This window comes from Sorex fumeus, unplaced genomic scaffold, assembly GCF_029834395.1.
Source record: "Sorex fumeus unplaced genomic scaffold, SorFum_2.1 ptg000063l, whole genome shotgun sequence".
Taxonomy (NCBI): domain Eukaryota; kingdom Metazoa; phylum Chordata; class Mammalia; order Eulipotyphla; family Soricidae; genus Sorex; species Sorex fumeus.
In genome coordinates this window covers 48,350,930-48,377,211 of record NW_026606120.1, presented here as the reverse complement: position 1 = coordinate 48,377,211, position 26,282 = coordinate 48,350,930, and the positions used below count along the sequence as shown (strand labels likewise).

The 26,282-nt window shown below is 42.7% G+C and overlaps 1 protein-coding gene across 1 annotated transcript; it reads right to left on the bottom strand.

Moving 5' to 3' along the window:
* Window positions 1-25,584, bottom strand: NUFIP2 (nuclear FMR1 interacting protein 2). Its single transcript, XM_056127995.1, has 4 exons — window positions 25,034-25,584; window positions 18,254-19,972; window positions 5,190-5,222; window positions 1-729 (listed from the first exon to the last, which is right to left on the bottom strand). The coding sequence occupies exons 1-4, from the start codon at window positions 25,314-25,316 to the stop codon at window positions 677-679; spliced, it is 2,088 nt and encodes a 695-aa protein (XP_055983970.1). The 5' UTR covers window positions 25,317-25,584; the 3' UTR covers window positions 1-676.
* Window positions 25,585-26,282: the final 698 nt, after the last annotated feature.

Here is a 26,282-nt window from a genome sequence, read left to right as displayed (position 1 = left end):
TCCAAAGAGGCTGCTTAACTTCTGGCAAGACATGCAAATCACATCCACTAAAAAAACAAAAAACCAAACAAAACAAAACAAACAAAAAACCAACCCCTACCCCCTGCAAACTTCAACGCATTTATCCAGCATTCTTGCAGGGCTCAAAGTAAAACCAAAAGATCAAAGGAAGAGTGGGAGAAAGGGAAAACGTAGAATCGTTTTGGGTTCTCAGTGATTAGTGTATCACTTTAGTCACAGAACAAGATACAGAAATCTTTTAAGTGGATTTGCCTTTCCAGTGGGTCATTGTTGCCCAAGATGATGACAGCAGGAACTTTAGAACCACGCTTTAGTCGGTATTCATTAATCACTTGCATTCACACTTAAAAAATAAAAACTAACAAAAAAGGAAAAAAAACCAAACTATTCAGTACCGGAGATTAAATAACCATGTGTAGTCTCTTGAAATAAATTTGATTCCTTAAGAAGTCTAATTACTTTCAGTTGCCTTTTTTTTAAATAACTATATATATATATGTATATGTATATATATATATTTGTATATATTATCCTGTGATTCTACTTATGGTTCCTCTGCTGCGTTGAAGATCTAGGAGCATAAAAGCCTTGTGTCCCCCATGAACGGTGGTGGCTCTAATGCTGCAGAAAGGTTACAAATAGGCAGTCTGGTCCTTCATTGATCTGGACTATCCATGGCTTCATTGTATGTGATTATCCTTTCGGGATCTGGAGGGAAGGTTAAAAAATAAAATAAATATATAAATATATAAAGTCTACAAAATTCCCATCTCCCAAAACCAAATCTCTATCATTAAAACAGGCTCCCCAGGCTCCCTTTTTAATGAAAAAAGTTTAAAAACCATTTCCTTCTTTGTATTAGCACATGTGGTTTCCACTTACTCAACCCAATCAACATTCCAAATACATTGTAAGCAACATAGTCCTCTAGCTAGTGAAGGTTTCAACTCCTACAGATTAGATTGGGTCTAAGTAATAAGGGTTTCGTTCATGTGCTTTACTCTCATTATAGAATTAAAATACTTATGAAATAACAAATGAAAAGATGCCTCAATTGTCAATATTTTATTTGGGATTTTTGGGTCATACCTGACTCAAGCACGTAACCCAGGATACATGCTGGGGATGTAATGTGGGTAGGCCGTATATAAGGCAAACATACTATCCTTTGTACTACCGCTCTCACCCCCAGTTGTTAAAATTTCAATACTAAGTATAGATGATTATATTGATTTTTGGTTTTGTTTTTTGGCTACATCCTGTGGTGCTCAGTGTTTACTCTTGGCTCTTTGCTCTGGTTCAAACCCCCTAGGATCCACATCATGTATGTCCCTGAGCACCACTAGATATGGCTAAAAACAAAAACAAAAAAACAACTAACAAAAAGTTTAAGGACCAGAAGAGAGAGCTCAAGCAGTTAGAGCGCATTTCTATCATGTACAATGCCCAGAGCCTGTTCCTCAGTAAATGTCCCCAAGCACTGTCTGGGCAGCTGGCCTGGCGACTGCAGGAAATCAAAAAATCAGGTCCCTTACTATCTGGACAGCATGTGCAAGCACTGAAAGGGGTTAAGGCCTGTGCCTTGCATGTGGCTGACACTGAACAGAACACCACTTTGCTTCTGACCCCTAAGCACTGCACAGAGCCCCTGAGCATTGCCAGTGTGGTCCCCTGACAAAGCCCACACTAATTTTACCCCTCTGAATCAGTATGAACTTTACAGAAAGAAAATGCCTCAATAGTATCTAGCTTTAAGAATTTACCAGTTTAATCTTCATCATGACTGATTTTTTTTTCCTAACTTCTTCCAAAAAACCAAACTTTATTCTCAGCAGTAGCAAATAGCCTACAGGTTGAAAATTTAAAGCAGACTGTGTCTGGGAAAAGACTCAGTGTTTTTAAAAATTATTTTTTAGCTGCCTGCTCTGCTTCTTACCAGATGATTTTATTAAATACTATTACTACCCATCATAAGGATTTCATAAATATACACAAACTAGAAACTGAGCAGAAGGGCAGAGTACAGCATGTAAAGTACTTACTTTACATGTGGCTAACTCTAGTTCATTTTCTGACACCATATGTAACCTCCCGGAATACTGAGCTAGGGATAAATCTTGAGCACTGCTGGGCGTGGCTTAAGACTTTAAAAAAAAAAAAGGGGAGGGGGGTGCGTGGTGGGCAAGGCAATAGCTCAGTGGGCTGGACACACACTTGTGCATCCAGTTGTCCAGATTTAATCCATGACACTGCAAAGGGCTCCCTGAACACTAATGAGGAATAGTGCCCAATTATAGAGGGTGCAACTCCCAAAACAACAAGAAACTGGTGAGGAGCTAGCTCAAGTGTAAAAACACATGCAAGATGAAGTTAGACAACACATGCCTGCCTCACTTCCCAGTAATACTAGGTACCGACCCTAGCTGCACTTAGCACTGAACATAAGATTAGACCAATGGATCAAAAATCTACTGGGCAAACTAAAAAAAAATTAAAAAGCGAAAAACAAAACAAAAAACCGAAAAATCCACTGGGCAAGGGATGTGGTGGCTCAGCAGTGGAGCACTTGTTTTACATATGCGAAGTCCTGGGTTTAATCCCTGGCACCAAATTTAAAAAAATGTAAAAATTTTTTGGGCCATACCAGGGGTGCTCGAGGGACTTTATGAGGTGCCAGGGATTGAACCCAGGTCAGTCAATTGCAAGGCAAGTACCTTACCCACTGTACTATCGCTCTGGTCCCACAAAAAAGGAATTCTGAAGAGCACTGTAAATAAGTACCTAAAAACGGGACTGGAACGGTAAGAGTGGCAGGGCATTGTTTTGCATATAGCTGACCTGGCTTCAATTCCCTGCCAAGAGTGATCACTGAGCACAGAGCCTGGAGTGCCACTGGGTATATTAAGCAATACGGGGGGAGAATGTATAACCCATTAAAAAAAAGAAAAAAAGGGGCCGGAGCAATAGCACAGCGGGTAGGGCGCTTGCCTTGCACGAGACCAACCTGGGTTCGATTCGCAGTATCCCATAAGGTCCCTGAGCACCGCCAGGGGTAATCCCTGAATGCAGAGTCTGGAGTAAGCCCCGTGCATCGCCAGGTGTGGCCCAAAAAGCAAAAAAAAAAAAAAAAAAAAAAAAAAAAAGTAGCAAACTAACCAATAAAACTTTGCTGTTAAATATATGAAGTTCTGAAAATATGAAAAAACTAAGATTTACCTCATCCTTTGACCATTCTAAATCTAAACTTAATACCCTTTTCAAAACTTCGATATGCCAAAAACAGTAACAATAACGGGCCTCATTCCCTTGATCCTGAAAGAGTCTCCAAAATGGCTGTTAGGAAAGATGAGTAAGGAGAGGCTGCTAAAATCTCAGGACTGGGACGAAAGGAGACATTACTGGCGCCCACTCTGAATAACGGGACGACAGCACAGGTGCTATAGTGCTTCAAAACTTCAAAGAACCTCCACTTACACAGAATGAAAATATTTACTTTCATTATGAATTCAGTCATTTTGTAGTACAACAGGTAGGTCTTTTGCAGTGTTACTTTCTTGTCTTTTTCTCATTTGTGTTTAAAAAAGAATTTATACACAGTTTAAGAATTGTTTTGCTTTTGGGTCACATCTGGAGCTCAGGGCTTACTCCTGGCCCTAGCTCAGATATCACTCCTGGTGGGCTCATGGGAACAAGCCCACGTTGGCTTCGTTCAAAGTAAGTGACCTTCTACTCTACCTTCAGACCACAACTATCCTAAACAAAGTACATCTGGCCACAAAATAAGAGGTATCAGGAATGACTAAGGAGCAATGTTGGGGAATGCAGGAAATGTCTACATTCTAAGGAGTAATGCTAGAAATGACTAAGGAAATCTACGGTTTAGTTTTGCTACTTTCTAGCTTATTAATGTTTATACCTCAATTTCTTTTATTGTTTTTGGGTCAAACCCAGTAGGGTGCTCAAGGCTTACGCCTGGCTCTGCTGGGGGACCATATGAGTACTAGGGATTAAACACTGCTGAAAGTGTGCAAGGCAAGACAAATGCCCAACCTGCTGTAGTATATCACTCTGGTCCTTCACCTCAGTTTCTTAGTTTGTAAATCAGAAAGATTTTTTAAAAATTTTGGGACACACCTGGCAATCGTCAGGATTTTCTCATGGCTCTTTACTCAGGAATCACTCCTGGCACCATATGGGATGCCAAGGATCGAACTTGGATTGGCCATGGGAAGGCAAGCATCTTACCTATTGCATTCATCTTTCCGGCCCCAGAAAGGATTTCTAACACCCATCTAAAATTCATGTGTGTCAACTAGCACAGTAGGTAAGAAATCAAGATATAAGGTTACCAGTTCACTACACTAGTGATTTCAACCTTTTCTAACATCTGCAGACCAGTGAAAGGTATTTCCAGTGAAATAAGGCAAAAATTAAAAACACTATTTAAAATAAGAGTGTTTACATGCCAATGTTAACAGTATAGCTACACGATCCAGATACTAACACTTAAGTGATAGTAAGTTTTCCTCAGAATAATAATGGTCTACAGATCAGACCTAACTATTTTTATTTCAGGTATAACACATCTACCAAAATTGTAACATACTTCAAAAGTAAGCAACTTATGAAACTCAAGGTAAAATATAAAAAAGCTTATGATATTTGTTTTATGAACTAAGAATTTCAATTCTTAAGCTTGTTTACCACAAATACAGATTAAAAGTTTCCCAGGGCCAGAGAGCTAGTGGGCAGGTAGGGCATATACCTTGCTTGTGGGTGACCCAGGCTCAATCCCTGAGTGCAGAGCCAAGAATACCCCAAGCACTGCTGGGTACATGGCCCCAAACAAAATTACGAACAAAAGGTTGGTTTCGGGGCAGAAAAAACAGTACAGCAAAACAGCCCCTGAACATTGTTGTTGTGGCCCAAAACCCATAAACAAACACTGATTTTCCATTCATATTATCCAATTAATAGAGTTCTCAATTCTTCTTCTTCTTCTTCATTTAGTGTTATCCCATCCTTAGAATTTTTGGTACGGAAGCTAGTTCCTTTGAATAGTTATCAAATTACTCAAAATGAAGTCGATTTAATTTTTAGGCTACTGCTCATGTTATTCTCATCCCAAAATAATATACTAACATTTCAGGTAGCGCAACAATTCTTACCTTGCTTCTGCAAATTCCAAACAGATTCCATTTCTGCGGGGGGGAAAAAAATTAAGGATTATTTTTTTATGCACTAAAAATTAAGGATTTTTTTATGCACTATCTTTGGAACAGCAAAATTTTGAATTATCGATTTAAGGGCTAAAAATATCGTGATTCTATTACAGATTTTCCATTAATTCTAAAACATCACAGACTAAAAAGCCAATTATTATTTGCAATAAAATTACCAAGAGTAATCCTGTCTTCCCAAACAGCAAACATATGCAGAATTAATAGATAAAAATGATTCTCAGGCTAAAGAGAAAGTACAGCAGCCAAGTCCCATATGGTCCCCTGAGCATGTCAGGAATAATTCTTGAATGCAGAGCCAGGAGTAACCTGAGGACCGCTGGGTGTAATCCCAAAATAAAACCAGGAAAAAAACAAGAAATGATTCTTATAATTGTTCACTGTTATTAATCACCAAGTATTTCTATTACATGAGGTCAAAATGTCAATCATTATCTGCTCCAATTCTACTGTAATGTAATATTCCTTAGTTATTAAATAAAAGCTTATTACTTTGAAATTTTACAACAAGGAAAATATAGGACCAAATGATGACATACAGAGAAAGGCAAGAAAATCTTTACTTGGAAGCATATGAAGAAATTTCAAAGAGGGTCTTGAGACAGCAATAGATGATACGAGAACACAAGAACCTAAGAGCTGGGGCTGGAGAGATAGCACAGCAGGTAGGGCATTTGCATTGCACGTGGCCGACCCGGGTTTGATTCCCAGCATCCCATATGGTCCCCTGAACACTGCCAGGAGTAACTCCTGAGTGCAGAGCCAGGAGTAACCCCTGTGCATCGCTCTATTTTCAAAATACCAAAAGGCATTATTGCTCTATATAACAATTCTTCAATTTTATCAGCAACCAATTGTAATTAAAGAAAAATAAAACTGAAGCATATTAAGATATGACAGTACAGACATAGGTTACAGTTAAGGTATAACAAAAAATTAGTGTATAGACCTAAAATTACTGTTTGTTTTCCATTTGTATGGGAATAGTAGTCCACTCTACCTGGCCTCTCCCCATCATATCTAAAAGAACGCTTAATTTTTTTTTTTGGTGGTGTATATACCCAGAGGTACATGGATACTACTCTTTGCTTGGTGTAGGACCATGCAAATGATCCTACATGTAGGTGCTGATGATCAAACCCAGGACTACTGACATGCTAAGTCTGTGTTCCAATCAGCAGACCTATCTTCCTAGTCCCCCAAACTGTTAGATTCCTTAAGATGCTTGCTTGCCCTGCACATGTGGGACTCCACGTATGGTCATTCCCCTGAGCTCCACAAGGAGTGATGAGTGATCCCTGAGTACAGAGGAAGGACAAAGTCCTAATATTGCTCAGTGTGGTCCCAAAACAAAATACTTGCTACTTCGAAAGTAATTAAAATTATTTTTTCAAGACTAGACGTTTGAAAAACCAAACAATAAAAATAACTAGAGAATGTCCCACTCAAGCGATCATGGTGATTTTTTAAAAATTTTTTTGGGGATAATACACTGGTAGTGGTCACCTGATCAACAGTCTTTACATTACTTGGATAAATACCCATTCAGATAAACAGGAGAATTTCCCTTTGCTAAATTATGGTGCTTTAATCTTATCACTTCAGATTGTCTCTGTGTGCGATGCATGCAAAGCATTAGTTTTACCACTCAACCACATCCCTGGCATCTTAGCACTCCACTCTAATTCATATTTCCATTAATTCTAGGCAAGAATAGCTAAAAGCTTATTAGAGTTGCTATCTTATGTTTTCCAGATCTCAGATGGCCTATTTTTAAAACTATTGTTATTATTAGTTTTGGGGTTACACCCAGCAGAACTCAGGGATCACCCCTGGAAGTTCTGGGAAACCATATGGGATGCTGGGGATTGAACCCGGGTCAGTTGTGTGCAAGGCAAGCACCTAACCGCTGTATCTCTCCTGCCAAATATTTAAGACTTTTTTTAGCACACCTATGCAGTTACATTTCCTTTACTCTTCCCTATTACAAACATCAAACAGCTTTCACTTCTGGGTGGGTAGGGCCATAACCCAAAGTAACAGAAGAGCCAGGAGAAGCTCAGCAGAGGCATGTCTTACTATGCAAGGTTCAGAGGACAATATAACAACTGCAGCAAAACCAGGTGTAGCCCAGGAGACTCAGCACTTCTTTCTGGGCACAAGCAGTTCTAGCACTGGCTTCTATGGATCATGTACGCAACCGAAGAATGCATAACTTTACCACACAAGAAGCGAAACAAATTCTTATAAAGAAAGCTACAAAGGCACTATAACTATAAAATCTTAACAGTAATTATTTTACTTTTTGTGGAGCTGGGCCACACACAACGGTGCTCAGGGAACCATTTTGTTGCACCATGCAAGCACCTTATACTATTCATGGTACCAACCATTTTACTCTTCCACACAACTTCCTAGTTCTTTATAGAGAGCTAACAGCATTTAATTATGCAGTTACATAAAAAAAGGGATAGGAAAGTTGTGAATATTCTTTCTCTTTTTTGCAGTGCCAAGGATCAAGCACATGCACATCATTGAGCCACAAGGAAGCAAGGTTTCTTCTTGTAAGAGAAGATATACCAAAGCAGGGGCCAAACTGATATTAGATAGGGGGCTTGCCTGGCATGTGGCTGACCCAGATTCAATTCCAGGCACCACAGAGCAAAAGTGCAAAGCCAGAAATAATCCCTAAGCACTGTGCCAGGGGTGCTACTCTCCCCCTCCTGAAAAAGATGCACCAAAGCAAGGCTAAAGACATAATACTGTGATGAAAATGTTTGCCCAGAATAAGGCGAACCCTGATCCCTAGCAACAAGTGATTCCCCAGGAGCAAGCCCAGATAGCACTGGGTATGGCTCAATACCCCCACACACCAAAGCTGCATTTTGTTAAAATTCTTTAATTTAGACTACTATCACCCACACTTGAATTTATATGAAAATGTTCAAATATTTACTTAAGCCATTCACCAAAAGTACAATTTTCTAAAGCATACTTCCTAAACATTTCCCCATCATGTCAGCAGTCCTTAATTCCAAATGAGTTTAACATTTTCTGCTTTTGTTAACACGGCAGTGCTCAGGGGTCACTTGTGGTTCAGGGGAAGCATATGAAGTGACTAGGATTAAACTGGGCTCAGCCCTGAGCACTGCAAGCGCCTTAAACCCTGTGCTTTCTCTCTGGCTTGTATTCCAAGTGAGTTACGGAAAGTTGTGGAGTTGTGGGGCAAGGCTGCCAGAGCAATAAACAGTATGTGTATGCCTTGAAGGTGGCAAACTCAGGTTAAACTCTTGGCAACCCAGATGGTACCGTAAGCACTGCTAGGAGTAATTCCTGACTGTACAGCCAGGAACAACCCCTGAGCATCACTGGGCGTGGCCCCAAAGCAAACAAAAACAGTAAGAAAAGTAGTGGGAAGAATAAAAGTACAAAGGAAAAAATAGAAAAGGGGGGGAAAATAGTGGGTGGGCGGGAGGACAGTACAGCAGGCAGAGCATTTGCCTTGCATGCAGCCGACCCGGGTTCAATTCCCAGCATCCCCTATGGTCCCCTGAGCACTGCCAGGAGTAATTCCTGAGTTCAAAAGTCAGAAGTAACCCCTGTGCATCGCCGGGTGTGACACAAAAAGAAAAAGAAAAAGAAAAAAAGGAAAGAAAAAAAAAACCCTCTTAAAAAAAAAAAAGGAAAAAGCAGTGGGGTGCTTGCCTTGCATGGAATTGATCCAGGTTGGATATCCAGAACCCCTTATGATTTCTAAGCCTGCCAGGAGTAATTCCTGTACCAAGTCTGGAGGAACCCCTGAGCACAGCCAGGTGTGGCCCAAAATTAAAAACTAAAACCCCCCAAAAAAGACTAGATCAGATTTTTTTTTAAGTTTTTGGGCCACACCCAGCAGTGTTCAGGGGACCAAATGGGGTACCAGGGATCAAATCTGTATCTGGCGCATGCAAGGCAAACACCTTACTCTATGTTCTGGTCCCTGGGTTAGATTTTAAAAATTGGTACCATCACCCTTCCTTGAGACATAGTGAATATTCATACACTTTCATTTTCCACACTCTAAAATTATCTTACTCTTCTTGTACAATAAATTAAGCCACTTTCTACTTTTCTGTTGGATCCTACTTATTCTTCCCCTTACCTGATTACTTTATGGGAATTTCTATGCTTCAGTTACACATATACTTCCTGTTATTTTCCCCTTTTGCAGTGTCAGGTATCAAACCCAAAGAACCACCATCATGTATCTTCCTACCAGTTACACCTCCAGTCCCCCTATTGCATTTTCATTTTTCTAGAATCACTTTATTTTTCTACTTTAATGACAGGAACCCCCTTTTCTTCTACTTAACATCACTTTTTCAAACAGAACTTGGTATTGGGCAAGAAGACAATACAGCAGGTAAAGTGTTGGCCTTGCATGACAATGACCCCTCTTCAATCTCCAGCACTGCATATGGTCCCCAGGGGCCAATGCCAGGAGTGATCTCTGAGCACAGCTGGGTTTAGCCCCAAAACAAAACAAGTCAGGGGAGACATACAGTACTTGATTTGATTTGGTCTACTATCACACATCAATAAAGTAATACAAAATTAGTGTTAGACCCATGAAATCATTCAATCAACATTTTTTTTTTTCTGGGGGGTGAGGAAGGGACACCTGGTTAAGCTCAGGATTATTTCTGGTTTTCCCATCAGGGACCACTCCTGGTTCAGGGGACCATATGCAGGGATCAAACCTGAGTTGGCCATGTGCCCTACCTGCAGTATTACCTTCTCCAGACCCTCCATCAATATTTTTTGGCCTATACAGTGATTTTTCATCTGGCCCAACCAAGTAACTCAGCATTTAATTCTAAAATCCTTCAAAGAAAGTGAAGGTTAAAAAGCTTGTCTTTAGAACTGGCCACTAGTAACATTCAATTAATTTTTTGATTATGATAAAATGCCAAACAAGCTGATTCTTGCTCTTGAAAACTCCCAGATTATTTTATTATTCACCATGCCTTTCCTTATTAAGCCACTTTAGGTTAAATTCTACAGTAGTAATACGATAAATTTAAATTTTGACTTTCCCCCTTCTAGATTCACCAGTCTTTTGCTTGCTAGCTATCCCCAAATCATGTTTTGCTATTTTCCCAAGAGCCAGTCCATTATACCTGCCTTTCTCTTGCAAATACTGCCACCAATTTGTCTTCACTTTTCCTTTAACTTTACTATACCAGAGAAATATAGCATGTTTTCAAATTAATTTTTCACGAGGTAGAAGTCAGCGCCTTTTAAATTGAAGCTCATGAATAAATACTTCAGTGTGTTAATTTCATTTCCAAATCAGACTAAATAATTGTTTGGATGGTAAATGAAGACTCTGTCGTCACCAGCGCCCCCCCCCCATCTATTTCAATCCAGTTTACATTGGGCAGCACTCTGAACTTAGTCCTTGCTCTGTGCTCAGGGATTACTCCTGGCAGGGCTCAGGGACCATATGTTGTGCCAGAGATTGAACTTGAATCAGCTGTATACAAGGCATGCGACGTATCTATTGTACTACATAATTGGCCCCCAAATCCAGTTTACTATATGAAAATACCAGGACTGGAGAGAGTACAAGGATTAGGGTGGCAGCTAATTATTCCAGTTCAATCCCGAGCATGACATAGTCCCCCAACTCTAAAGACCCCTAAGAGCTACTTGACCATAGACCCAAGAGTAGACCCTGAATCCCAACTCTTCCCCAAAGTAAAACACCAAATTCAAGTTTACTGAATAAAGTTTTCTATTATGAACAACAATTTGTTTCTTTGCTTTCAGGACTCCAGATAAATGATTATTTGTACTCATAAAGCAGACACAAGGTTAGAACTAGCTTTTCATGTTGGGAGCACATTTATAAGATGGAAGATGGATATCCAGCACACATATCTCCACCCCACCCCGTCCCTTGCACTACCAGAAAAAGCAAGGATGTTAAAAGTACAGCAGGTAAGGTACTTGTCCCGTACATGTCCTACCCGGGTTCAAGCCCCTGGCATCCCATATGGTTCCATGGGCCTCCGAGAAGCGACTAATCCCTGAGAACAGGCCAGGAACCAGGAAAAAGCACTAAACAGAGTTGGGGTGTGGCCAAAAAGAGAATACAAAGTGTGTCTTCCATGTATGCATTAAAAGACACGATGTACATGAGCATCAACTATCAAAATGTTATGAGATCTGATATTACTTTTCAAGTTTCCTACCAAAAGTATAATATTGGTTAGACAAAAAGGAATAGGATATGCTTTCTAAACACAAGATTAAAGACAGAACTAGGAATAATTCAAGTGGTTAAGCATATTTGTTGCCCTGGGTTCAGTGCACAGCATTATATGGCCCTGGTGGTGACACAACTAAGGGAAAAGCATGAACAAGCTGAATGATAGTATACTGGTTTTGCTACGATCGATTTCATTTTGGTGTCTTTTTTTTGGGGGGGGATGGGGCTTGTGATCTCCCAAATGTTCTCCATTTGAGCCATCTCGAACTTATTTTTTGCGTACTCTTCAAATGTTTTCATAAACTTAAAAGATACTATTTCTGGGCAGAAGTGAAAAGTACAGTGGGTAGGGAGCTTGCCTTGCATGCAGCTGATAAAGATTAGTTCCCCAGCACCTCATTTTGTCACCAAGATCCTAGCCAGGAGTGAGCCCTGAGTACAGTCAGAAGTAAACCCTGAGCACTGCTGGGTGTGGCACAACCCCCCTCCACACACACTCACACCAAAATCTCACTCATATTTTTATGTTAGGTGTTTGAGAGAAAAATGACCTACAGGATCTACCTCACCTTAAATATTGGTACCAATACTTTAATATTACTTTAAGTCTTTATTTTGAGCTAGGAACTGTACCAGATGCTATAACACCAAGCTACAGCCCTGGGCCAGTCATAGTTCTCTTGTTTTCCCTTTACTTTTAATGCCAAGAATCAAATCCAAAGCTTCTTAGACACAAGGCAAGTGCTTCACCATTGTAGCAATATCCCTCGGTTTCTAAAAATGTTAGCAGCAAAATACATCAAAAGCAAGAGAAAAATCCCCTAAATTAAATCTCAACAATTCCATTCTATGCCTCATTTCCTCCTCACTTCAAATCGTTGCTTGTATGGAACACTTAAGGCTATTAAAAATATCTACATTACTTCTAAAACTACTAGTAATTGTTTAATCTAAAATATGCACATTTCTATTGTCCTGATATAATGTACACTCCTATCCATTTCCAAGTTTGTTAAAGAGTTCATTTTTAAAGCTAGAAGGTATGCATAGAACTTTTAGCTCCAAGCCTAACTTCAATTTACTTATTAAGAGATGACTATTGAACATTTAAAGACTACTCAATGGACTGAGTGCATGCTCTGATTGCACGCGACCTGGGTTTGATCCTGAGCAGTATTTGGTTTCCAGAGCAGCAAGACCAGGAGAGGCCCCCTGAGCCTGTCTTTGGACATGGCCCAAAGACACTAAACTAAACTAAAGACTTCACTAAAGGACTAAGCAAATAACACAGCTGGCTCTTAAAGGAGATGTCAAGAACAAAAAAGCAGTACTTCCGTTAAAAAAATCTTCATATCTTTAAAAGGTGTTTTTGTTATCTTTGTAATGCAAAATAAAAAGATTTGAGATGGGGAGGAGTTGGAGCCAGCAGCCAGTGGTGCTCAGGCCTATTTCATGACTTAGTAGCTCACCTACATTTGGCAGATATTCTAAGAATTTGGTTCAAACTGTAGCACTGTCCTCCCATTGCTCATCGATTTTTCTCAAGTGGGCACCAGTAATGTCCCCATTGTGAGACTTGTTACCGTTTTTGGCATATCGAATACATCATGGGTAGCTTGCCAGGCTTTGCCATGCAGGCAAAATACTCTCAGTAGCTTGCCAGGCTCTTCGAGAGGGGCAGAGAAATTGAACCCAGGTTGGCCGCATGCAAGGCAAAATACAATTTAACATCATATTTAGTTCATTCCCTTAACTTTCCATTAATAAGAACACTGTACCAGGAGTCCAGTGTACAGTTTTACATGTCTAATTCATTTAATCCCATGTTGAAAAACCCTTGATTTCCTCGGGGCTGGAGTGATAGCACAGCGGGTAGGGTGTTTGCCTTGCACGCAGCTGACCCAGTTCGATTCCCAGCATCCCATATGGTCCCATGAGCACTGTCAGGAAGAATTCCTGAGTGCAGAGCCAGGAGTAACCTCTGAGCATTGCCAGGTGTGGACCCCCCCCCCAAAAAAAACCCTTGATTTCCTACAACTTTTTTTAAGAATTCCATTATCTAAGAGCACTGTAACAGGAGTCCAGATGATCCATCCAATATCTTTTCCATTGATCTTACCAAAAAGGTGCTAGAACAATTTTGCAGATGTAATTTTTAAGAGTTTCTTGTAACAGTTTGATCAGTTCCTTTCCTTAAAACACAACTTCAAATCCTCTATACATTCCTTTATATTCATTCTGTTCTGTAACTTTCCTTCAACCTATTTTAAAATCAACTTCACTAAAATGATTATTATCTACTATTAATCTACGAAGAGAAAAGAACTGATAAAGGTTTTCTGTTTGGAGAACATACGTGGCTGTTCTCAGGGCTAACTCCTGGTAGACTAGACTTAATAAGAATTGAACCCACGTAAACCCATGCTAGGGAAGTGCCTTACCTGCTATATTATCTCTCTGGACCCAAACTGATACCAATTTAAACTCAACAATACTCAATTACAAGTTGATGCAACTATTAAAATTTTTCAGTAACATCCGCAGGACCAGAGCGACAGTATAGCTTTTGCCTCACATGCAGCTGACCAGGGTTAGATCTCCAGCACCCAAGCACTGCCAGGAGTAACCTCTGCTGCATTGCTGGAGTGATCCCAGAACAAACAACAAAAAAAGTAACAGCAACTATGTGAGATTAACTAATATCACTGATTCCATATTTAGTTCATCTACAGACAAAATGAACACACAATAATATCTCAATTTTAGAAGGCCAGCATATGAGAATCTACCCTCTCATATTTCATAAGTAAAACTATTTACTTTGTTAAAACAAAAGATCTCCAATTCTCTGTAATAAAATTCACAAATCCTCCTAATGGAACAATTTGTTCCAGAATATTTCGTGGATAACTGTTACAAAGAATTTTTTAACAACCAGAGAGATCCTCTAAGGTTCACACAAAAACTACTAGTAGGAAATACGGGAAGATTTTCCAAATAACCATATCTGAAAGGTCAAGGAAAGAAAGAAAAGAAACATCCAATAACACTAAACTCCACTGGCAGAATTTAAGTTGTAAGACCTGTTACTTCTATAAACACATCCAGCTTTTGAATAATTCTTACTTAACAGCCAGGAAGAGAAGCATTAATAGCTAATCTGCTGGGATTCTATTACTTCAAATCCTAACCTATTCTAAAGCAAATCAGTCACATCTGGCAGTGGTATTGGGATCATATACTGAACCTGGAGCTTCTGTATGCACTCCAGTTTTGTGATCTCCCCCCAGTCCTTGCACTTTTTACAAAAAGAGCATGCTTAATTATCCTTTGATTTGCAGATAAATTTGTTGTGTATGCTTCCCCCCAAATCTGATATGCTATCTCTTCCCAAGAATTGCATGACTGGGGGCTGGAGAGATAGCACAGCTGGTAGGGTTTGCCTTGCACGCGGCTGACCCGGGGCTCGAGTCCCAGCATCCCATATGGTCCCCTGAGCACTGCCAGGGGTAACTCCTGAGAGCAGAGCCAGGAGTAACCCCTGTGTGACCCAAAAAGCAAAAAAAAAAAAAAAAAAAAAAAAGGAATTGCATGACTGCCTACCTAAAATACACTACTGTAAGACATGTGTATAAATAGTATATTATATTGCATGAGGGAATGGATTGTTAGAAGAGTGGCAGGAAAGGTAGAATAACTGGAAACTACTGTTCTCAAAGTTTATGAATATCACCAAACTTCATTATATGCTATCGAGCAAATTTTCTATATAATGCAAACCACGGTCACAGTCCTCCCGTTGTTCATCAATTTGCTCGACCGGGCCCAGTAACGTCTCCATCATGAGACTTGTTGTTACTGTGTTTGGCATATCGAGTATATCACGGGTAGCTTGCCAGGCTCTGCTGTGCGGGCAAGATACTCTCAGTAGCTTGCCGGGCTCTCCGAGAGGGGCGGAGGAATCGAACTCGAGTCGGCCATGTTGGCTGCGTGCAAGGCTAACGCCCTACCGCTGTGCTATCGCTCCTCACAATGCACATTCTAAGAAAATTCAAAGTTTCTGGGACTGAGTGATAGTACTGTGGGTGGAGCATTTGCCTTGCATGTGGCCAATCCAGGTTAAATCCTTGGAATCCTATATGGTCTCTGGTATCACCCAGACTAACCTCTAAGCATCACCAGATGTAGCCAAAAAGTCCGTGCTCCTCGCCCCCCCCACCCCAACAAGAAGGAGGTGAGGGGAAGGGGGGAAGGAGGGAGGCAGGGAGAAAGGTTTCTAATGAAACTTGAAAGCTATTTGGCAGGACTGGTTGTCTTGCACACAGCTGACCCAGGTTTGATCCCTGGCATCCCATATGGTCCCCTGGGCACTAACAAGAATAATTCCGAGTGCAGAGTCAGGAGTAACCACTGAGCACTGCTGGGAGTGATCCAAATAAGCCAGAAAAAGTTATCTGGGGGGCTGGAGCTATAGCACAGCGGGCAGGGCATTTGCCTTGCATGCGGCCAATCTGTGTTCAATTCCCAGCATCCCAGATGGTTTCCTGAGCACCACCAGGAATAATTTCTGAGTGCAGAGCCAGGAGTAGCCCCCGAGCATTGCTGGGTGTGACCCAAAAAGAAAAAAAAAGTTATCTGGGTTTTGAGGTAATTAAAGTACAGACTCTTAAAAACTGGTTCCTACAATGCTAACTGTACTTGCCATTACAGTTTGTATTATTTTCTAGGTATCATTTGGCATCCATTATTCCTTTAGAGAATCAAATACTTTTGACACTTCATCTTAAGAAACTATTCAAAAACACTATGACTCATTTCAAGCAAGTTGGAATTATCAATTGAGTTACTAATACTGATATACAAAAAGCAAAGGGGGCTGGAGAGAAAGAGTGGGTATTGCTCTTGCCTTGCATGCAGCCAAGCCAGGTTCAATCTCTAGCACAACATATAGTTCCCCAATCTGCCACGAGTGATACGGAATGCAAATCAAGAGTAGTAAGCCCTGAGTACAGCTGGGTGTGGCCCAAAAATCAAATAAAATAAAAGCAAAGAGGCAACATGTTCAAATGATTTTTAACTCAGGAGATTATATATTTTAAAAATTTGTCTGGGTCACATGATAGCTCCAAGAGATAACATGCTTAGCATTTTTGAGGCCTTGAATTTTAATATTTAGCACCATTTTCCCGTGGTCCCCAACTCACCCCAAGTACCAATAGCAATAGTCCTGGTGGTCCCAAGCACAGCTGGTGAGACTGCTATTTAAAACACACATAAGCACAAAAAGCACAAGAACCAAACTATGGGAACAACCCAAATGGATAAAGTAGCTATGGTATACACACTGGCTAGTTCAGTGGGCCTGAGTGCATGTTTTGCATGCAGGAAAACCAGCTTCTGGGGCTGGAGCAATAGCACAGCAGGTAGGGCGTTTGCCTTGCACAGGACCGACCCGAGTTTGATTCCCAGCATCCCATATGGTCCCCTGTGCACTGCCAGAAGTAATTCCTGAGTGCATGAGCCAGGAGTAACCCCTGTGCAAAGCTGGGAGTGACCCCCCCCCCCAAAAAAACAAAAACCAGCTTCAGAGTAGCCCTGGAGCACTGTCAGGTGGTCCCAAAGGTTCCCCACCTCACGCCCCCCAAAAGCTGTGGTATATGGGGCTACAGAACTAGGTTAACAGGCTAAGCATACGCTTTGTATACTGGACAGGCTTGGGTTTGATCCCAAGAACTACATTTCCCCCCATTCCTTATAAAAGAGTATTGTGGCACATACTTAATGGATAATTATATGTAACTAAAAGATGAAATTTTGCAGTTTACTGTGACTTGAATACAACTGAAGTTATCATAATCATGAAATAAATTAGAAGAATATCAGATAATCATATTCATCAAGGGAAGAGTATCAAATGATGACAAACCTTTGACCTTTGACTGTAGATCTGAGATTACCAAGCAGAGGGGGAGTTAAGGCACAAGAAAAAGCCAATCAGAAGTGATGAAAGTGGGGGAGGGTCTTAGGCACTTTGGTGGCAATTAAGGTGCAATTAGTATCTGCATCAATAATACATGTTAATGCCATTGTAACCACTTTACCTAAACTATGAAAAATAAGGTAAAGGTAAAGGCCCTCCCGTTGATCGTCGATTTGCTCGAGCGGGCCCAGTAACGTCTCCATTGGAGACTTTGTTGTTACTGTGTCTGGCATATCGAATACTCTCGGTAGCTTGCCGGGCTCTCCGAGAGGGGTGGAGGAATCGAACTTGGGTCGGCCATGTTGGCCACTCGTAAGGCAAACGCCCTACCTGCTGTGCTATCGCTCCAGCCATTTTATTTTATGAAAAATAAAACCTACAATTTCAAAAGAGTGAAAATAAAATGTATTCCTAATATTCTCCTATATATGCTCCACATTTAAGTATGTCATCACTCTAAGCACAGCCCCCCCACCCTTCTGCAGAGCCTTATAAATGCCAACCCGACGGCTACCTACATATCCAACCCCCTTTTTATTCTTTGAACCAAACAGATCAATTTTTCTTGCCTATATAAAAAGAAATGTTAATGAGAAATGTAAACATTCTTTAAAATCTACCACTCCATTTTCAAGATCCTGAATGAAGTAATATCCACAATGTTATTCTCAACTAATAAGACATTTTATAATAATGCCTCAAAATTCAAACCGCTAACAAATATGTATTAAAAATTCATATAGGAAACAAGTAAGTTACCTTTAGTGTGATATACAATAGCAGCCCTCAGGTCAAAAGAACCCCAGCTATCACTTCTTTCTAGGCCTCTCTGGTATCTTTGTTCTTTGGAGGAGCCTAACAAAATGTTCGTAGGAGAGGCCAGAGGATTTTGATTTTCTATCTCGTAGTCCTTTGAGAGAAACACTAAAGCACCTTGACTACTGGTGTCTGCTTTCTGCAGGTCACCTATATGACTGGGTTCCAAGGATAAGGCTCCACTCTCACTAGTAGTCCCAGATTTTAAAATGCTACCCAGAACTTGAGAACTAGTCCGTTTTTCCAACTCATATGCCTTGGGAAACACAGGATGCTCAGTTCCTGAGGGAATTATTTCAGCAGCACCCTGTGAAACCAAAGTGGCAGGATATTCCCCTTGAAATGTCACCTCCATCACTTTATGATCAGATGACTTCCCAATAACAGTCTCAGGGCCAGCACTGGGTTCATTTATAAATGATAAACCCCACTGATTCTGGAAGATATCTCCCAGGTTTTGCTGATCTGTCTGTGAGGGCAGATCCACTTGTGCGCTGCTTAACAGCACAGTTTGCATATTTGAAGGGTAGATAAAAAGGCTAGACTTAATTTGTTCAACAGCTGCTGATGTCAAACTCATGTCCTGGAGAACTGAATCAGTTCCAGAAGAGATGGGTGTTAGAGTATTAGCAGCAGTAGTTAGCAGTGGCTGACCCTCTGGAGAATACACACTTGCATCAGTTCCTGCTAAAACAGGCCCATTAGAAAAGCTGGCCGAAGTAACAGATTTCAGCGCTGACATAGGAACCTGGGACAACCGACTTGAAGATTGGGTCTGAGTTTCCCCAGTAGATGATGAAGAGGATGAAGATGAAGGTGACACAGAAGAGTTCTGTACTGTTTTGTTGAGGTTTTCTTTAACTTTGCTTGCATAACTTATTTTAGGAACTATTTTAGCACTGCTATTGTCCACTGGAAAAACAGGAGGTGGTTTAAACAGAGTCCATGAGTCCTCTTTGGAGGTAACAGAAGCATGCTTTCCTTTGGGACGATCATCAAACTTTTTGCTGCTCACACCAGGTTTAATATCAGAGCTTTTCCGTAGCATATCACCCATAGCAGGTTTTCCTCTATTTGTCCCACCAGGCCCAGTTTCATACTTCCAAATGGGCTTTGAACCATCTACTCGATTTCCCTTTTGCTCACTGCAATCAGGCTTGAAAGTTTCAAGTCCCTGTTTTAAGGTTGGGATGCTGGCCTCTTGCATTATTTTGTCCTGCACTAAATTAAGGTTTTCACAACCCTTGGCACTATTGCGCCTAGCTTTCCTTTTTTTAGGAGTAGTATATCCGCTCTCAGATCCACTACCATCATTATCTGCTCCTTTGCCCATAAAACCATTAGTAATATAGCCAGAATTATTTGTTACAACACCATTTGGAATAGCTACAATATCAGTCTTGTCTACAGACTGGCTCTCTCCAGACTTATTTTCGTAAGATTTTCCATTCTTTTTGTCCATACTGGTTTTCTGAATAAAATTCCGGGTTTTAATTCCTGCTTTCCCAAAAGTGCTGGTCTTTACAGTCTGCTTCAGATTAGTGTCTACAACCTGTTGGTTGCCATTGAGGACCCTGGAAATAGGGTTGGTAGATTCTTCAGAACTCAGGCTCTTTAAAGTTATTTCTTTGTCTCCAGCATTACCATTCAGTTCGCTATAGCCTAGGGAAGAAAAAAAAATTTTTTAAATTACCTTAAACCGCAGTAGTTTAGACCATTTAAGGTAAATTTACTGCAAGACAGTTATGAGTACATTTTCTTTTTCAAAACTATGAAGAGGGAGGGGCTGGACAAAGCATAGAAGGTAGGAAACATGCCTTGCACACAGCTAACCAGGGTTCAATCGCTGGAACCAGGAGTCGCCCTTGCCCTGCCAGGAGTAAGCCCTGAGAACCACAGGGTATGAACTGAACCCTCCACAAAAAAAAACCCCAACTACATAAAGACATTTTTTAGCTCCATTTTACAGATTATGACACTACTAAGCAAAGAGAATGAACTGAGCTAGGATTAAAATTAAAATTAAAAAGTCGGTGGCAGAAAGAACATGACTGGGGCTGGAGCAATAGCACAACGGATAGGGCATTTTGTCTTGCATGCAGCCAACCCAGGTTGATTCCCAGCATCCCGCCAGGAGTAATTCCTGAGTGCATGAACCAGGAGTAACCCCTGTGCATCGTTGGGTGTGACTCAAAAAGAAAAAGAAAAAGAAAAAAAAAAGAACATGACCTTATTCATAAGCAATACCCATACCACTTCTCAAAACCAACCTACCCATCATTTTCACAAGGGAGTTATAAAATTTTATTTACAATTAATAGCAGAGCTACCCTCTGGGCAAAACAAAATTATACTGACATAGCAATTATCACAGGGAAAGTATCACAAAGAAAGTAAATATTCCACTTCTATGGAACCATTAATGACAGTGGACATCACAAGCATTTCAACTGCATTCTGTAAAACCAAATACTAATGCTTAATTAAAAAAATAAAGGCTTAAATTTATTTTCACATTTCTCAAGTCAGTAGATCATAAAACTGATGTATGAAACCAAAATACCTATCTACCAATATCTCTAACCCTTATAGTGTCTTCATTTTACATTTGTGTAACAGTCTGGGAGAAATTCAGTAAGTTTCCCAAGTAATTTCCCAAGTGGAAAAAGCTAGAAATCTGAACTCTCCTGTTTCAAACACTTGGTTTCCTATCCAAAGGATGCAGTAAGGAAATATTCACAAATTTACCAAATAAAACACCTAATTTTTAAAAGAATGTTCACAGTATTCCAATTTAACTTAAGTCCTTTTTATCGCCACAAAAAGCTCATGCTGGGCTGTGATAGCACAGCGGGTAGGGGACTTGCCTTCCACTCAGCCGACCTGGGTTCGATTCCCAGCATCCCATATGGTCCCCTGAGCACTGCCAGGAGTGATTCCTGAGTGCAGAGTCAGGAGCAACCCCTGAGCATTGCTGGGTGTAACCCAGAAAGCTTGGAAGAAAAAAAAAACCCCACAAAAAGCTCATAGGTGATTCAATTGGGCCATGTTTGTAATTCTTTATGTTGTTTCAATTTTCAGTATAGTAAATATCCAGATATACTTGACATCAAAACTTCATACATTTTAAGGTTGAAAAAGATTTACTATTTTAAAGGTTTGAGAACTATTTTTTGAAATATTTAAATATGGAACAGAACATAACCTGGAAAGATTCACAAGGTTTTACTATCACCATCAGAAAAGGAGATACACTGAAAAATGAATATGGGGCTGGAGAGATCAGTGTTGGTAGAGAACTTGCCTTACACAGGGCAGATCTGGGTTCTATCCCCCATATCACTTACTGTCTCCTGAGCACAGAGCAAAGTAGTAGTAAACCATGAGCACTAGTGGGTGTGGTCCAACAACACCTTCCACATCCCCCATCCCCCCAAGAATCTATAATGGCATTTTTCTCTACTGAATTAACTTTTGGAAAAAAAAGGTCAAGATAATCATTCCTAAAATGGGCTGGCAGAAAAATTTATGACTATTGATAAAAGGTTTTAACTTCTGAAGTTGAGTAAAGTTCTATGAAACAGGGAAAGATCACTGTTTTATTTCCTTAAAAGGTTTTTTCTTTTGAAAATGAGAAGATACCTACACTCAACATCATAAAACAGGTATGTTTGCTCCTGTACAATTCTAAACCAAAGAGAACATAAGCTATTTAACATGCTGACAGGCTAAAATAAAGTTTGTACCACTGGGACCAATTAGTCCTAGGATTTTAGATCTAAGGAAACCTGTATTAAACAATCAAAAAATCCAATGTCCAAACTAAACTGGACCAAAACTCCGGACTTTCAACTGAACTAGAATTTTTCCTAGTTTACTAATATTTTGTGGCTTCATTATCAGAAATCAACAAGGTACACAGTTTACAGTCCACTATATTTCTATCCCAAATTTTACCGAAAAAATTCTTAAATATTTAACACTATATGAATTTCCCTCATGGTAACCTTGGCTCACAAAAATTCAAGTTATCTCTTTTCCAAGTTAGTATTAAAGAAAAATATGAGCAACAAAAACTTAAAATTCAAAAGACTCAGTCTTATTATTTAGTATAAGCTAAAGCACCTAACTCTAAACAGTCTTAGCAAAACTTAAGCCCTGATAAATCTACTTTTTGAATTAAAAACTGAAAATACCAAGCAAATTGGGTCCTCTCTCACGCCCTCTTCTGGATAATGAAAAGTTATTTAGGTTTGTGGGCAATATAATAGCCCGCTACAATATTCCAGTTCCATTTCATAAATCCTGTAGTTTTTTTAATTATCAGTTTCTGTTGAAAGAAAGATACGACCAAGAAGGCTATACATAAAAAGTTGCTGATCTTTAGTTTGCTTATTTACATGTTTTTTGAAATAACTCGATCAGTTTCCACTGAGGATGGAAGGATGCCACTCTAGGTGGGTCAGGGGGTTGTTGTAAGTAAGGGAGCCCAGTTGGAGTCTTAATACCTGAATAACAAAATGTATATAATTTTCCTTTTTGTTGCTTTATATTCCAGAGAAGTTAAAATTTTCTCAATTCTAAGTTTAAAACGTCCTCATGTGAAAAAGTTCTAGCTGTTACAAGTGTCTAAACCATACAAAATTCCTAAGTTTAATTAAACACAATACGTTTGTGTTCTTTCCTACTCTACTGCACACCATCAGTCTCCACTATCCCCAAAATGGAAAAGGTGACATTCCAATTTCAGCCTTCAAATTACATGAAGTCTACAACAGAAAAGCAGTTTTTCTACCGCGTTCAATGGCTCTATCAGAAGCGAATCGCTTCATTTCAACGTTCACTTTCTCCCATCTCCTTAGTTTCAGTTTAAGAACACTTCTTCTCAAAAATCTGTGCGGCCATATACTTTTTCGGCCCCTTCTTTTAAAACGTTTTCGAAAACTACTTTTACCCGCAATTTTAACGCTGGTTAAAAAGGGTTTGGGCGCAATCTCAGCGTTAAAAACAGGAATGCCGTCCTTCTAACAGAGCAGTCTCGGCAGAGGAAGAAAGGTTGTGAACTACCTCATGGGCGAGCCACCTCGGATCACCCTAAAGGGCAAGAGAAGAAAAGTAGTCCGCCCGCCCCCCCCCCACACCCCGGCGCCCCCAATCCTCACTCTCCGCCATCCAATCGAACATTAAAAAAAAAAAATCCCCCTCCTCAAAACCCTGACCCGAGTCTAATTAGAAGGTCTGGGGATGGGGAGGGGAGCTAGAACAAGTTTGGGGGTTCGGGGAGGGGAGTGGTGGCTATGAACTAGAAGGGAAGGGCCCAAATTGAAGGCCTGGGAGGCGGAATCGTGAGCGAACCTGGCAGAAGACGAGGTTCCTGTGGCAGAGAAACTCGTGACCGGGGAGCCCGGTTCCCGCTGGGTACCCCACCCGGCCTTCAGGCACCGCCTCTACGGAAAATGTATCCCCCACCCCCAGCCCTCCTGGCCTGAGAGCTCGGCCGCCGCCGCCCGCGGCCTCCTTCCCGCTCCGCTCCGAGGCCGGCCGCCCGCCCGGCCGCCCGCCGCCCGCCGCCCCCGGGAGCGGGAAAGCGGGCCGCAGGCGCGCGGGGCCCGGCGCAGGCCGCTCCCCTCGTGGCCGCGGCCCTCCCCCACCCCAACCGCCCCCGCCCCTCACCCCAGGGACCCGCCCGGGGCCGCGCGGCCGCCACCGGGTTACACAACCCGGCGGGCGACGGGGGGGAGGGGCGGCCGCGGGCCGGAGGGAACCCCCCGTCGGGCGGGCCGGTGGCGAGGAAGCGCTGGCGGGGGAGCCCGAGTCCCCCCCTCCCCCGCCGCCGGCCTCGCAGCACCGAGCGCCCCTCGACACCCTCCCCCCCCTCCGCGCCGCCGTGGGCCGGAGTCGGTGACAGGAATCGGCTTCCAACATGGCGGACAGGAAGCGGCCCCGCGAGGAGGAGAGAACATTCCAGCCGCGCCGGCTCTGGGGGGAGCGGGCCCGGGGCGCCGGCCGCGAGCGGAGCCGCGGGGTGGGGGTGGGGGGCGGCGGCGGCCGGCGCCCACCTGGAGCGCGGGAGGGGGGGACGGGGCTGACCCCGGAGGCGAGGGGTCCCCCGGCCCCCCTAGTCCGGGGAACCCCAAGGCCACAGGTGGGCTTAGGGTGGCGGGTGAGGGAAGACACTTCCTCAACTCTCCCCACCTAGCCTCGCCGCGCCGCCTGCAAAAGGGTCTCGCGACACCACCCTGTGGAGATCCACTGGGCCTTTTCCCGAGTTCGGCCCGCAGGACCGAGGGGCTCGCCTCGCCCCACCTCAGAACCCCCCCGAGAAGGTTCCCTCAGGGCCGCCGCGAGGGAACCGGGGCCGGCCCAAGGCGGCCAAGACTTTCAAGGCCGCCCGGCCCGGGGCGCCCCCGGCCCGGGCGGGGGCCGGGAAGGTCACACTGGCCTGCTCGGGCCTCTCCCATGCTGAGGGGAAGGTTGGGGCGCTGCAAGCCGCGTCCCAGCCCCGGCGGCGAGGGAACGACAAGGGGGCTCCTCCGAGGCGCGGGCCAGGCCTCCTCCCCCACCGCCACACACACACACACACGCGCGCGCGCGCGCGCGCACACACACACACACACACACACACACCCGACCCCGCCGGCGCTTTCCAGCCCCAGCCCCACCCCCGGTCGCCCCTGCCCCCCACCCCCGTTCCCCTTCCCCCACTCGTCCTCCCTCCCAGACCTGTTTTCTTCTTCGGCGTTTCCTGGTGCTGCTGGAGGGCGTGTTTCTGCTCATGTTTCAGCGGCTTTGGCTGGGCCTTGGGGCTGCCCTCGGCTCCATGCTGCAGGTACTGGTGAGGCTGCTGGTGATGGTGGTGATGATGGTGGTTGTGGCTGTGGTTGTAGAAATAATAAGGGTGGTGGTGGTGCGGCTGCGGCTGCGGCGGCTGCTGCTGGGGGTGATGGTGCGGATGGTGGTGGCTGTGATGGTGCTGAGGCTGTGGCTGGCCGGACTTCTCCTCCATTGAAAGCGGCTGGGACTCCCGGGCTGAGGCTGCGGGCTGCTGCACCGTCAGGATCTGAGGCTGCTTCTCCGGGCTCGCTCCGTATATCTGAGCGCGTCTCGCCAGCGCACTGGTTAAGCGAGCGATACCGCGAGATTGGCAGCCGCGCTCCAGCAATCAGGAGCCACGCTACGCCGCAGGCCCCGCCCCTAGCCCAAATCCTCTTTCCTTCCCCCCCTGCGCCGCTGCCTCCTGGCCAACGCCACTTACCCTGTGCAACCTCACAGGGCCGGGCCTCCAACGTCAGCACTATGGCTCTCTCTTCTATCGCTTTCTCTCCTTCACCGCGCAGTCTGCGAACCGCACTTTCTACACTCCTCGCCGGCAAGAAGATCCTGTCGAGTGGAGCAGATTCCACTGGCTCTGGGAGCCATCTGTTGGTGCTGCACCTCCTAGAATCTCCTAGAATCTGTTGGCTTTTTTTTTTTTAATGCTTTTCCGGGTAACCAGAGGGGAAGCTCGATTCTCTTAACCCTGAGACCACTAAATGGGCAATACAAAAAGAGGAAATAAATACATTTTTAAGAATACAAGAGCTTCACAATCCAGTAGATCGTTTTGTATTCTGGATTCATTTTGCTTTGTATTCATATGCTAATCTCTTCCTTTCCACGAAGGGATTATAGGGTTCCACAATGGGGTATCTGTGTAATTTTCTAAAAGGGCACAAAGGGTTTAAATCATTGTTTCTTTGTAGTTGGAGGCAAGAGAGAGCAGGAGGGGAAAAAAATCTAATTTTTACACTGAAGGGATTTGGGGTGCATTTTTTTTTTTAGAACTTCGCAGGTGAGGGCAGCTGTAGAACCTGATAGGCTTAGAACGTGAAGAGTTTCCAGAGCTAAAGAAAGGGGAAAGAACACCTTAAAAGTTACTATGTTTTTAATTTTTGTTTTAATCTATGGAAATATTAGGATTTAAGAAAATACT

Excerpts from the sequence above, each read along its gene's own strand:
- NUFIP2 (XM_056127995.1), bottom strand. The coding sequence starts at position 25,316 with ATGGAGGAGAAGTCCGGCCAGCCACAGCCTCAGCACCATCACAGCCAC. Across the intron at positions 19,973-25,033 it reads AACGCCGAAGAAGAAAACAG|GCTATAGCGAACTGAATGGT; the intron begins GTCTGGGAGGGA and ends TTTCTTCCCTAG. Across the intron at positions 5,223-18,253 it reads TATTGTATATCACACTAAAG|AAATGGAATCTGTTTGGAAT; the intron begins GTAACTTACTTG and ends TCCCCCCCGCAG.